We start from the raw sequence: 11,991 nt of genomic DNA, 5'->3' as shown, positions 1-11,991 counted from the left end.
TGGTGCTGCTATTATTTAGAGTAACCACAGACATCAAATTTGATATTTCTTTGTGAAATATACCAGAATTTTTTTAAAAAGCCACAAAGCCAATATACATCTGCTGACATGATACAAACAAAACCAGTTAAATTTTCTTAAGTCTGCAAAACCAACTGTGTAAGATTCTTGAGACAGAACCATCCTCACAAAGATGCTTTCACTTTGCTCACTCCTCCCCCATCCTCAGCTGCACAGCCCCAATACAACTTATTAACAATGCCCATAGTGTCATCAATTCCTTGAAATTCTTTTTTTTTTTGTCCCCCCCCCGCCTATGCAATAGGGGCGTGGAGGGCCAAGCTTGGCTGTCTTCCCTGGGGGGAGAAGGGCAGGCTGTATTCCACGTTTGGTGTTGTGCCCTTGGCTTCCCTCCCTTATTGACTACATTGTTTGGGGGATTTGACAGTGAATGGTTCCACTGATCCAAAATCCAGACGGTCTGTGAGTGCTGGGCATGTTGTCAGGGTGGCAGCTCCTATTACCAATGGCAGTATGTGGCCAGGGACCTCTCCCCCACAAGGGCCTCATGTGGGCCTCAATGGGCACTACGGTCCCTAAGCCTGGCTTTAGACATACACACACCTAAATGTATTAAACACACACGCACAACCTGTTCCGTGAGCCGCATAACCCTGGATCAGTTCTCGTGACTGATGCTATTCTGTTCTCAGGGAACGCTTCTTTAGTTCCATGTCCTAAAAACAAAAGATCACAGCCTCTGAATGCCATGAAGGACTGTGACACTGCTGATGCTTAGATTAAAAAATGGTCAGCTTGTCAAATCCTCCTCAGACCACATGAATATTGAGATTCCTGCGTTATAAAGTGTAAAGCATAGTTTCCCAAGGGTGAGAATCATCCATTTTCTTGTTTCTGTCAGTGTTCCAACTCGGGTTCCAGATGTAAGGAGAATCAGCATGGTTTTGCAACAGTTGCACATGACAGTTAGGGCTGACAGCAATACTGACTACTCTTAAATTCCCCTATATGAATGTTGGAAACACGGTATGCATTTACATAATATAAGGGATGACACAATTCACAGCATAAAAGAGAGCAATTCATATGACAAAATCAAACTAGTATTTTGTAATTTTTCTGTAATAATTGATCACACTGGTCCCATTATAATGCAGGCCATTAAAATTCACAGGTTATTTCTAAACCCGAGTATCTCATTTTAAAAAGCAATTTCATGGCTCGGCGCCTATAGCTCAACCGGCTAAGGCGCCAGCCACGTACACCTAAGGTGGTGGGTTCGAATCCCCAGCCCGGACCCGCCAAACAACAATGATGGCTGCAACCAAAAAATAGCCGGGCGTTGTGGCGGGCGCCTGTGGTCCCAGCTACTTGGGAGGCTGAGACAGGAGACTCGCTTGAGCCCAGGAGTTGGAGGTTGCTGTGAGCATTGATGCCACGGCACTCTACCCAGGGGGACAGCTTGAGGCTCTGTCTCAAAAAAAAAAAAAAAAGCAATTTCATTATAAATGCTTCAGCAAAATTTCTTCGAGTTGAAATTAATAAACTATACTCTAAGACAATGACTCAGGAGAGATGGTCTAATTTGGCATTTAAGAACATAATCTTAATTGTAACAATATGTTTAATATTTGTGATTTTACTAAAGAATAATGCATTTATGAAAAATGATGATTTATGAAGTACGTGTTTGTTCTATAGCACTCCACATCCAGACGCCACCAGCCCATGAGCCGAACAGGGAGACTTTTACCACGACGACTAAATGCAGTCACCTTGGACATCTGGCTGACATTCACTCTTATGAAACCATAACTTTACACTTAATTTTTCTGTTTCATTGGCACAAAAGTATAATTGTCAGAACACATTTTAACAGCTTGATTTATAACTTTTAAATATTTAGGTTTATGGCATATGGGCCTCCATTTCTCCTCCTGCCCCATCGCGCAAATGTTGGTGGCGGGCCCGAGCGAGTGGCACCCGGATCCCGGAGCTTTAGCTCCAGAATCCCAGCGCTGGGCTCCCAGGAGCGTTCCGGCAGGTGTCCGGAGGCCCCACCCCGCAGTCCACCTCCTCGAGGATTGGCTGTCTCCGTGCTAGTGGGCGGCCCCTGTGTCGGGATGAAGTTGGGGGTCGCAGTCGGGGGCTGCGCGGGATTTCAGGCGCTGGAGGCTAGAGCGCAGCGCGCGGGCGGCACCAGCTGTTGTCCAGCCGTGTGCGCGCGCTGCAGCCCGAGAGGGGTTCCCCATGCCCTTTGCAAACCCGCTTGCTGTCCCTTTGCGCCCTGCCTCCTGCGGCTCTCCCCAGCTGCCCCGCAACTCCTGGGTCCGGCCCGCTGGGGGAAGGGCGGAGAGTTCCGGACTCCAGGCCTCGCGCGTGTCGGAGCAGCCTTGGCGCGCTGCCCCCCGGTGGCCGGGCCAGGGGCGCGGTGTAGGACCCGGGCTGGGAGGGGCCAGGCCGGGGCGGCGCGCGGGGGCTGCAGGAAGCGGAGGCGGCAGTCGCTGGGGGACCGGCTCCGCGGGGTTGGAGACACCCGGAAACGGATTCCGCTCCGGTGCCCGCGCCAGCCGGGTATCTCGGAGGGAGCGAGAGAGGCGGGCGGGCAGCTGCTGAGTAATCCCCGCGGCGGCGGCCGGGCGCCCACATCCCCCGCCGCGCTGCAGCCCGGCCGCGGCTCCTCCCTCCGCGTCCCTCCCCTCTGCTCCCTCCCCTCCCCCGCCGCCCGCTCCGCTCGCCTCCCGGCAGGTAGAGCCGGGCTCTGGGCGCGCACGGCGCTGCAGCGGCTGTCACCCCGACCTCGCCTCGGCCCAGCGCAGGGCCTCTCGCGCCTATGGCCGGTTCCGAGCAGCAGCGGCCTCAGCGGCGGGACGACGGAGACTCGGACGCCGCGGCGGCGGCGGCGCCCCTGCAGGACGCGGAGCTGGCCCTGGCCGGCATCAACATGCTGCTCAACAATGGCTTTAGGGAGTCGGACCAGCTTTTCAAACAATACAGGTGACTGACGCGCCCTGCTCCCCTGCCCGGCCGCGCGCACCTCGTGTCGGGCTCGCGAGCTTCAATCTTTGGCTGCCCCCGGGACCCCTTCCCCTTCCCCTTCCTGTCGGTCACTAATTCCCAGTCCTCACCTCGCCTCACCCGATCTGATCTGCAGTCGGCGCTTCTGCGCCTTTGTCACCTCGCGGCTTTCCGCCCCCCACCCCCAGCTCCGTTGACCTTTCCCTCCCCGGGACCTGCCGCGCGTCCTGCCCGCGCTCCCGCAGTCTCCCCACTCTCTCCCCAGCCTCGCCCTCTGAGAGTGAGGAGTGCCCAGTGCTTGCCGGCTTCTCTCAGCACTTGCCCTCCTGTCGCCACGTCCCGAGCCTGTTGGCTTTGGGACTGGATGCGATTTGAGGCTGCAGCGAGCTTGGGACCTGCGATGTGGTGACTCTGGCTCTGGTGCTGCCCGGGCAGCCTTTGTGACACGGAGCGCTCCAGCTTCATCTGCCGGTTTCTTGCGCCTCGCATTGCTTTGCAGCGTTGTGCGTTCCAGACGCTTTTATTGTTTGAAAACAGATATGCGTAATTGCTTGCCTTACAGGAATTTAAAAATTTCAGCCCAACTCTGCCTCCTCACTTCTTTGTCTTCTAAAAAGTCAGTCCTCAAAATGGGTTGCCTTTCAAGCAAGCGTCTTTGTTACGAATTTCTGTACGGTAAAGAAAGGAAAATGGAGGGATTTTTAAAAATGCATAAGCATATAAGAATGGAAAGGGGAAATGTGTGCAGTTAATTTTTTACTTTTTACTTAAAAATAAAGAAAGCGAAAGTACTAAAACCGGGTAGCTTTCTTGTGGGTGTGGAAGGAGCCTTCATTTCATTGGGGGACCTGGAACATCGGCTTTCTGGTTTTAGGAAGCAAGTTTGTTATCTGCCCTTTCAATGTTGAGAAGCCATGAGATGTTGGTTAGCCACTTTCTTGAACACGTGTAAGGGCCATAATATGCTTGACACTTCTGAGACCCATAGTTTGATTGGCATGAGAGGACCAAGGTGCAGGTGTGACTGAGAGCCACAGTCTGTAAGAAAACGAGGGAGAAGAGAGAGATACAGTTTAAAAGTTCCAGAGCTCAAAGGATGGTGGTCTCTCCCCAGCCAGCTTCCATAGTCTTAATGGCAAGCAAATAACTCCAACTTTGAACTTTTCACACAAGCCATTTTGCATTTTTGTTTTCTTTTGGTCTGAAAATGAAAACTTCTTAGTTTTACTCAGAACATTTTATTTTTAAGGCGTGTAAGTCTGGTTTCAAGCCAAAGTCTTACCGAAGGTTGTTGATGGAGGATTTAAAAGATTTTCTTGTCCCTTATCATTTCTTTATGTAGATTTTTAGCCCTCTGAAAATGTATTTCATGAAACAAATCTATTTCCTATACTGTGCTGTGACTATTTTAGACTGCCAGTTTGTGTTGTATAAGAGTGTCACAGAGTCCAATTTACTCTTTAGTTACTGATCAAAGTACATACATGTCTCCATACTTCTCGCTTTGAAATTTTCTGCAGTATTTGTTTTAATGGTCTTTTTTTCTTCTTTGGTGCTGTAGTATACTTAAATATTTCCTCGTGGTTGCCTTTATGTTGGAAGTACGACGTTTTGGCCTTACCTAGACAGTTTTATGCACTGTTAATGGAGGGTAGATTGTTGCTCTGTTCTCAGCAGCAACAGAGAGATGCACTTTGAAATATTTCTCCGCGGGTGTGTGGGAGGTGGAAGATTTACCCTGTGTAGCTATGAGCTGTCTGCTTATATTTTGAAGTGGGAACTGATGATAAGGGAGGGGAAGAATATTGTAGTACCTGTTCTCTGCCAGGCACAGTGCTGGACACGTTCTCGTCTACATTCTCACTCTGCTAATGACAAGAGCCTGAGGTGTATCTTGCCTGACAGTTTCACAGAGAGGGACATGAGACTCAGTTTCTCGCATGGGATGAGGCACAAACACTGCAGGTCTGAGTCGAGGACTCTCTTCATCTTCCCATTTGCCTCCCTCACTACATTTATTGTATTTTGTCATCTGCTCTGCGGCCTGTTTTCCAGCAATGTTCCAAAGCTTTCTTAGAGGTGGTAGGGGAGCAAAAGACAGGTGGACAGGGACAGCGTTAGCCCATCACCTTTCCCTGTCTCTGTTTGGGATGTAGAAAGTTATTACATTCTTTGTACCTCCAAAATGCGCTTCTGTGATTTGGGGTTTTATTGTTTGTTGTTGTTGTTGTTGTTGTTGCTGCTGTTATGGCGATTTTTTCTTTTGAGACAGGGTCTTTCTTTATCACCCAGGCTAGAGTGCAGTGTTATCATCATAGCTCACTGCAACCTCAACCTCCTGGGCTCCAGCCATCCTCCTGCCTCCTAAACTAGCCTTATAAGTCACTTGGACTAGAGGTGTGCACCATACCTGGCTAATTTTTCTATTTTTGTAGAGATGGTGGTCTCTCTCTTGCTCAGGCTAGTCTCAAACTCCTGGCCTCAAGTGATCCTGTTGCCTCAGCCTCCCTCCATATGAGGATTACAGGTGTAAACCACTTCCCCCAGCCATGGAAAGCACCACTGTTGAGACTAGAGGTAGGGTCATGGACTGGAGGCCAGCAGCCAGGGTTCCAATTTTACTTAGCCCGTTTTGTAGCTGCTGACTTTAGTGTCTCAAAATTTGCTTCCTTGCCTGTTAAACAGAGGAGCAGCAGTAATATTATTCACACCATGGTGTGGTTGTTAGAATTAAAAGAAATGATCCATGGTCCCCGGCACAGTGTAAGCACTCAGTGAACACTAGTATAGTGTTTGCACCCGGTGCCTTCACCCCTAGGGTTGTGCTCTATTCTTAACTGCATAGTTTGAGTATAGGGCAGAGTGTCCTCTATGCAGATAGCACTTAGATCTGATGTTTGCTGCATTTATCCCATTTGAAAGATTTAAGATCCTGTTATGCAATGGGAAACTTCTCTTTCTATTCCAAAGTTGAATGGTCTGCTGAAGGCTGAGCAGTAACTTCATGATGTTTGGGGAGCCCCTCTGGTTCCATTTATCTGTAGAACAGAGAGAACTGAATTCACAGCTCTGCCTTCTTTTTAAATGAATATTATTTACCATGGAAGGGCTCCCTCCTTCCCCTGCTAGTAAACTTTCCAGAGTCTTGTTGTTACAGTTTAACATCTTTTGTGTCCAATGTAACAATATTTTTATTAAAGCAAGCAGGTCACTTTCTACTAGGATGGTAAGTTCCATCAGCAGCTGCCTAATGAGAAATGGTTACTTCATAGAAACAGATTACCATGAAGGCCATTCGGAACTGATAGGTGGGAAGTCTGGATAGTATAATTCAGATATTGAACACACAGGAGTTAGAAGCACATGCTCAGTAAAGGCCTTCTTTTGAGATGTAAGACAACTTCCTGGTTGGGATTTCAAAACGTAGCTGCCACTTCTTTTGGAACAATAGCAATAACGTAGTAACAAACCTCCCTGTTGGTGGTGATGAGCTACCATCGTGTACTTTGAGATTTTTTCCCAGAGATCAGGACAGATTGGCACTGTTTCAGGGCCTTTCTGCTTTGAGCCCGAGGACATACCTTTGTAAACTATGATCCTGCCCACCTGACATCAAATTTCTGATCTTGGCCTCTGTGCTCAGCGCTCGAATCAAGTAGGACTTAGCACATACACACACACTTAAATGTTTACGTGTGTTTGTGACACACTCAGACTTTAGGTGCTCTGGAGCTTGCTAGGACAGACTGTGGGTGACGTCCCCAGGGCAGGTGCTAGATATTTGGGTGATGCATTGTGGGGGAAGACTGACAGTAACACTGTGTGCTGGAGCCTGGGGAGCAGAGAGAAGCACCATACAGCCCAGTGCGAAGGGCAGTTTTATAGGGGGAATGATGCCTGAGCATTATGATGGGGTCGGGGGAGACAGTTGAACCAGAAGGAGTTGCGGGGGCAGGGAAAGAAGAAAAGGAGAAGGAGAGGGGTGGTGAGGTTTAAATTGAAGTCTAGGAAATGGTGAATAACCCACCCAGGGACACAGCCTGGCAGTGGGAGGAGAGCGGTCAGAATGGCATACAGCCACGCATCCCATTATGGGCTGTTGTTCTGGGTGGCTTCTTCTTACCACCCGCAGGTTGGTGCCTGGTTTGTAAGTGCGGTTTTATGGGACACAGCCACATTCATTTGGTTATGCATGGTCAGTGGCTGCTTGTGCACTACACCTGCAGAATGACAAGTTGTGACAGAGACCATAGAGCCTGCAACATCTAAAATATTTCTTCTCCAGGCTTTTAAGAAGCAGTTTGTGGACCCTTTATACCAACCATGGGCCTTGCAGGAAAAACTTAAAAACATACGTAGGAGATGCTGGACCAGCAGGCCTCTGAGCCTCTTCTCTGCCCCAGAGTGTGTCAGATCCTTGGGGGAGGAGGGGTAGGAAGGACTTGCAGGCTGCCTATCTTTTCTGGGCACACTGGCAGCTCACAGACAGAAGTCTGTGTCTGCCTTGCTACTGGAGTCTACAGGAGAGTCCATAGATGCGGAAATGCAAGAAGAGGAGAAGAAACGAAAACCAGGAATGGTTTAAGGGAATTGGCGGGAGATGGGAAACTCATATTTGACTTTTTCCGTCCTCTTTAACTCTGTGGTATGTTTGTAAAAAGGCTCATCTTTTTTCCAACTATTGCATGTCTGGAAAGATCCCAATTAAATACTCATTAAAGATTCATTTGGCTTAATTGGGATTCTTTTAAAAATGCAGCTGTGTGTAGAATACAGGGAAACATGAAAGGAAATTACCAGAAAAAAGTACCCATGCCGTAGTGTGCATATGTGTGTACACTTGTACACACGCAGAAAGTTCAAGATGTGAATCCTTAAAGGAATCTGTGTGCTCCAAGGCATGTAGACAGTCATCCCTCAGTATCCATAGGGGATTGGCTCCAGGAACTCCCAAAGATACCAGAATCCTCAGATGCTCAAGTCCATGGCATAAAATGGTATAGTGTCTGCAGGTAACCTGTTCACACCCTCCTGTGTTCTTTAAATCATCTCTAGATTATTTATAATACCTACTGCAATGTGAATACTATGTAAATAGTTGTTATACAGTATTGTTTAGGAGATAATGACAAGAAAAAAAAGTCTGCACGTGTTCAGTACTGACACAGCCATCCATTTGGTGGGGGGGATATTTTTGATATGTGGTTGGTTAAGTCCATGGATGAGGAAACCACAGATAACAGAGAACTGACTGTGTTGTATGAACAGGCTAGTTCAGCAAGATTACCTTCTCTCCCTAACTCAACTGGGAGAAGCTACATTGAGTGAAATGAAGTTTGGGGAAGTATAAGGAAAGAGAGGGAAAGAGAAGCAATAATGAAACACCCAGTGGTTTCTAGCCCAGTTACATGAAACCCCTGGTGGCTCTCCAAACGCACCATGACATCTCAGGAGTCTGTAACTTTTACTCAGGCTGTTTAGCTCCTAAAACACCATTTCACACCTGATTTCCTTTGCCACGGTAGCCTTCCTGCTTACTCTGCGGTGGGAGAGGGACGTGGAGAGGGTAATGCTGAGAGGAGGAAAGAGAGGGTTTCAAAGAAGTGGGCAGGGTAGCTGGCTGTGCTGCAAGGATGAACCTACCTTCCATTTGGAAACTGCTTAGCACTAGCTGGAACCCGTGAAGGGGGTGGAGTTGGTAGGGAGGAGCTGGTCTCTGTCTTAGGCGGCATCTCTGTCTGCGTGCTCCATTCCTAAGTTCACCAGGCTGCTGCCCATTCTGCAGCACGGGTCCCATTTGGAATTGGACAGGCTTTTTGTGGGCTGCCCTGGATGTGGGGGGTGGGGAATGCATTCCAGTGTCTGCACTGCTGGCTGAATGCATATTTTTATATAAAATGATTCATAAATGTGCTGTGTAAGAGGAGAGAGTCATGACTTCTTGAAATCGGCTGGAAGATTGACTTTAGATAGGGCTTCTTGTGTAAAGACAGTTGGCGGCTTGCCATCGGAGCCCTTCCCTAACGAAGGCTGCTTTCTCCATTTCTTCCCTCTTGCTCAAGAATTTCAGAACACAAGCAACATGTAGACAGATACACATACACTCCTGTCTGACAGGGGAACTGTCAGTTATCACGGAGAGGAGCCCCTAGGGAGTTGGGAGGTCCCTGTTTTCAACATCCATCCTCACGATTGGAGTGTCTCCCAACAGGACCAAGGCGAGAGGCACGTCTTCCCTTTGAGGAACCTTCGCTTCATATCTTTATCCTAATCCACCTCAAAAAGAGTGACTTTAACACTGAGTCTTGCCCGTAGCTGTAATATCTGTAAAATCACTTGTTTAGGTGACTTCCCCCCTCTTCATACTCATCAAAATAAACACAGAATCATCTGTTCTCTTTGGTGGTTCCTGTGGGGCAGAGCACCACCTCTAGTTTTGCTTATATTTTGCTCTTTATTTCGTCCTCCCAAAACTCTGTCCCCTCTGAAGCACAAGGACTTGGAGAGACCACCAGGGTCTCACAGCAGTAGATGGCAGTGCTGTGATTGGAACTGGGTCCCTGGCCCACATCTGGGTGTGTGACCATTGTGCACAGCACCTCTCTTCGGGGACTTGTACGGTAAAAGGAGCACAAGGGGAGCTGCGTGACCTTTTTGTGGAAATCTGAGTCCTGCCTTCACGAGCTGTGCCTTCAAGAACAAGACACACCTGGCTGGGAGTGGGGTGGTGGGGTTGGTGGGGATGGTGGTTGGGAGTGTGCGAGTGTCCTGTCAAATCCATCAGGGCAAGATCCCCCAGCAGTCTGCAAGTCATGCCCAGATACCCAGAGGCTACTGATTAAACCACAGAGAGATTTGCCTTCAGGGAATGTGGCACCTCAAGCTTTAGACCCTTTAGGGCTCCCGGTCTTCTGAATTGATAAAACCCAGTGCCCAGACTGTCATATACTGTCCTGTGATCTGGCCTGATCTGCTTCATCCTGCTCCCCTTGTCCCTTCCACCCCGGATGTGCTGAAATATTTTGCATCCCCCCTACCCAGCCAGGTGTGTCTTGTTCTTGAAGGCACAGCTCAGATTTCCACAAAAAGGTCATGCAGCTCCCCTTGTGCTCCTACAGCCCCCACCTTCCTTCTATCCAACACTTGTATTGCAGTGAAATTGTTGTCACACCTGCCTGTCTGTATGAGAGGACCGCTGTGGAGAGATGAGTAATCCCTGGGCTTCCTGAGGGTGCTGGAGTTCTGTGTGGTCCGAGATGCCACAGCAGTCTGGCAACTCCCCTGTCTCTGCTGTCAGCAAGCGCAGCCTGGGGCAGCTGCCCTTCCGGAACTCTGAAATCCTGTGTTCCTCATCACCCCTCCCACACTGGCATCATGGGCAGGCATATGTCTTAATCCAATTTGAGGTGCTCCAGAGAGACCCTATGGTTGATGCTCTACTTTTGAGCAGGTGCTAGGGCACCATCTGGCCTTGTCTTCACATCCCAGGCTGCCCTGTGCCGAGCAGGGGCAGTGGGGAGTCTGAGTCTTACTCTGCAACTTTATTTCTCCTAAAGTTCTTCACATCCCAGAGCTGCTGCTGGACACACATGAGCCTTGACAGGAACTCTGGGGAGAGCTGAGCCCCTAACAAAATACGGTGTCAACTGCGCCTGGCCCAGGCACTTGTAACTCTGGATTGTAGCTCTCTAAGCAGCTGTCCTCTGCTCAGTGTTCTGTCAGGTGACAAGGAGGCCAGTCTTAACTGGCAGAGCTTTTGCTTCTGGCATCTAGTCACTTACAGGGCTCTGGGATACCCCTGGGCAGGAGCATCTCATGATGTGTTCTGGCGTTATCTGCCTTTCTGGAATAGGCAGGAATGTTGCTCCTAGACTCCAAAGCCCTGTCCTGAGTTGCAGGAAGAACTGGTCCCTAGATGAACCTGGCTGCTGGGAAGTGATGCTCCCTCCAGCTGGGAGTCTGGGCGCAATCAGACCTGATGCCCCCTTTTGATAACAGATACTTTGAATTTCTCTTTTTATGACCCTAAAATGAAATTGATAGATGAAATAATCTACCCACACATCCATAGACTATCCCAATTATATTATAAAGGAGAAGTAGGCAGAAATTCCTAATTTAAAAACTGCTGTATTTAAAAAGTATAAATGCTCAACATACCTTCATCAGAAGATAAAATAGGGTAGTTATAACAGATGCTTGCCCCTGTGTACAGTGAATAAATCTGGATTTAGGAGAAGTAAGATGAGAAGCCATTGCATAGAGGGAGAGAAATGGGAGAGTGAATGTGTTTGAAATAAAGGCAGTAACAGACCAAACCTTCCTGGACTGAAGTAGGGACGACCTGCCCGGGAAAAATACTGACTGTCAAGGGAGAGAAGATGAGAATCGTGATATTTTTGTAATGAACCAGACCTTCTTTGACAGAATAATTAATTCCCCGTGTAAGGACAGGAGCCATGTGCTGACTGATGTCTTAGAAGATATATCTCATCATTAAATATCTCCATAAACCAAGAACTTTAGAGACCATTGCCTTTAATAGTTATCTAGGATTAGCAGGTGAATTGAAAGATAAATTTATAGGGCAGTTGGGTTGTGGCTGACCCCTGAGGACTGCATCAGAGATAAGGTTACAGAATAAGACTCAGACTCCAAATAAATAATTTTAATGATATAAATGTCAGTATGCTACAAATTCTTAAGAATATTGGATGGCAAAACAAAATAAATTTATTAATGAAATTCATTGGTTTCCAGTATTTCCTGTATCTTCCCATGATTTACTTGGCTTTAAATATTTTATTTTATGGCTCGGCGCCTGTGGCTCAAGCGGCTAAGGCGCCAGCCACATACATCTAAGGTGGCGGGTTTGAATCCCCAGCGCAGGCCCGCCAAACAACAATGACGGCTGCAACCAAAAAATGGCCAGGCGTTGTGGCGGGCGCCTGT

General features: G+C 48.3%; 1 protein-coding gene across 1 annotated transcript in view; it reads left to right on the top strand.

Moving 5' to 3' along the window:
* Positions 1-2,751: 2,751 nt before the first annotated feature.
* The window catches only part of TTC39C (tetratricopeptide repeat domain 39C), a 130,071-nt gene continuing 120,831 nt past the window's right edge, over positions 2,752-11,991 (top strand). Inside the window, exon 1 of the mRNA XM_003784780.3 lies at positions 2,752-3,018. Within this exon, the coding sequence (XP_003784828.1) occupies positions 2,855-3,018 (164 nt within the window). The 5' untranslated portion in view covers positions 2,752-2,854. The remainder of the gene's footprint in view (positions 3,019-11,991) is intronic.

The sequence above is a fragment of the Otolemur garnettii genome, unplaced genomic scaffold, assembly GCF_000181295.1.
Source record: "Otolemur garnettii isolate 467f Iridium unplaced genomic scaffold, OtoGar3 scaffold00012, whole genome shotgun sequence".
NCBI classification, from domain to species: Eukaryota; Metazoa; Chordata; class Mammalia; order Primates; family Galagidae; genus Otolemur; species Otolemur garnettii.
This window is presented reverse-complemented; position numbering and strand designations above follow the sequence as displayed.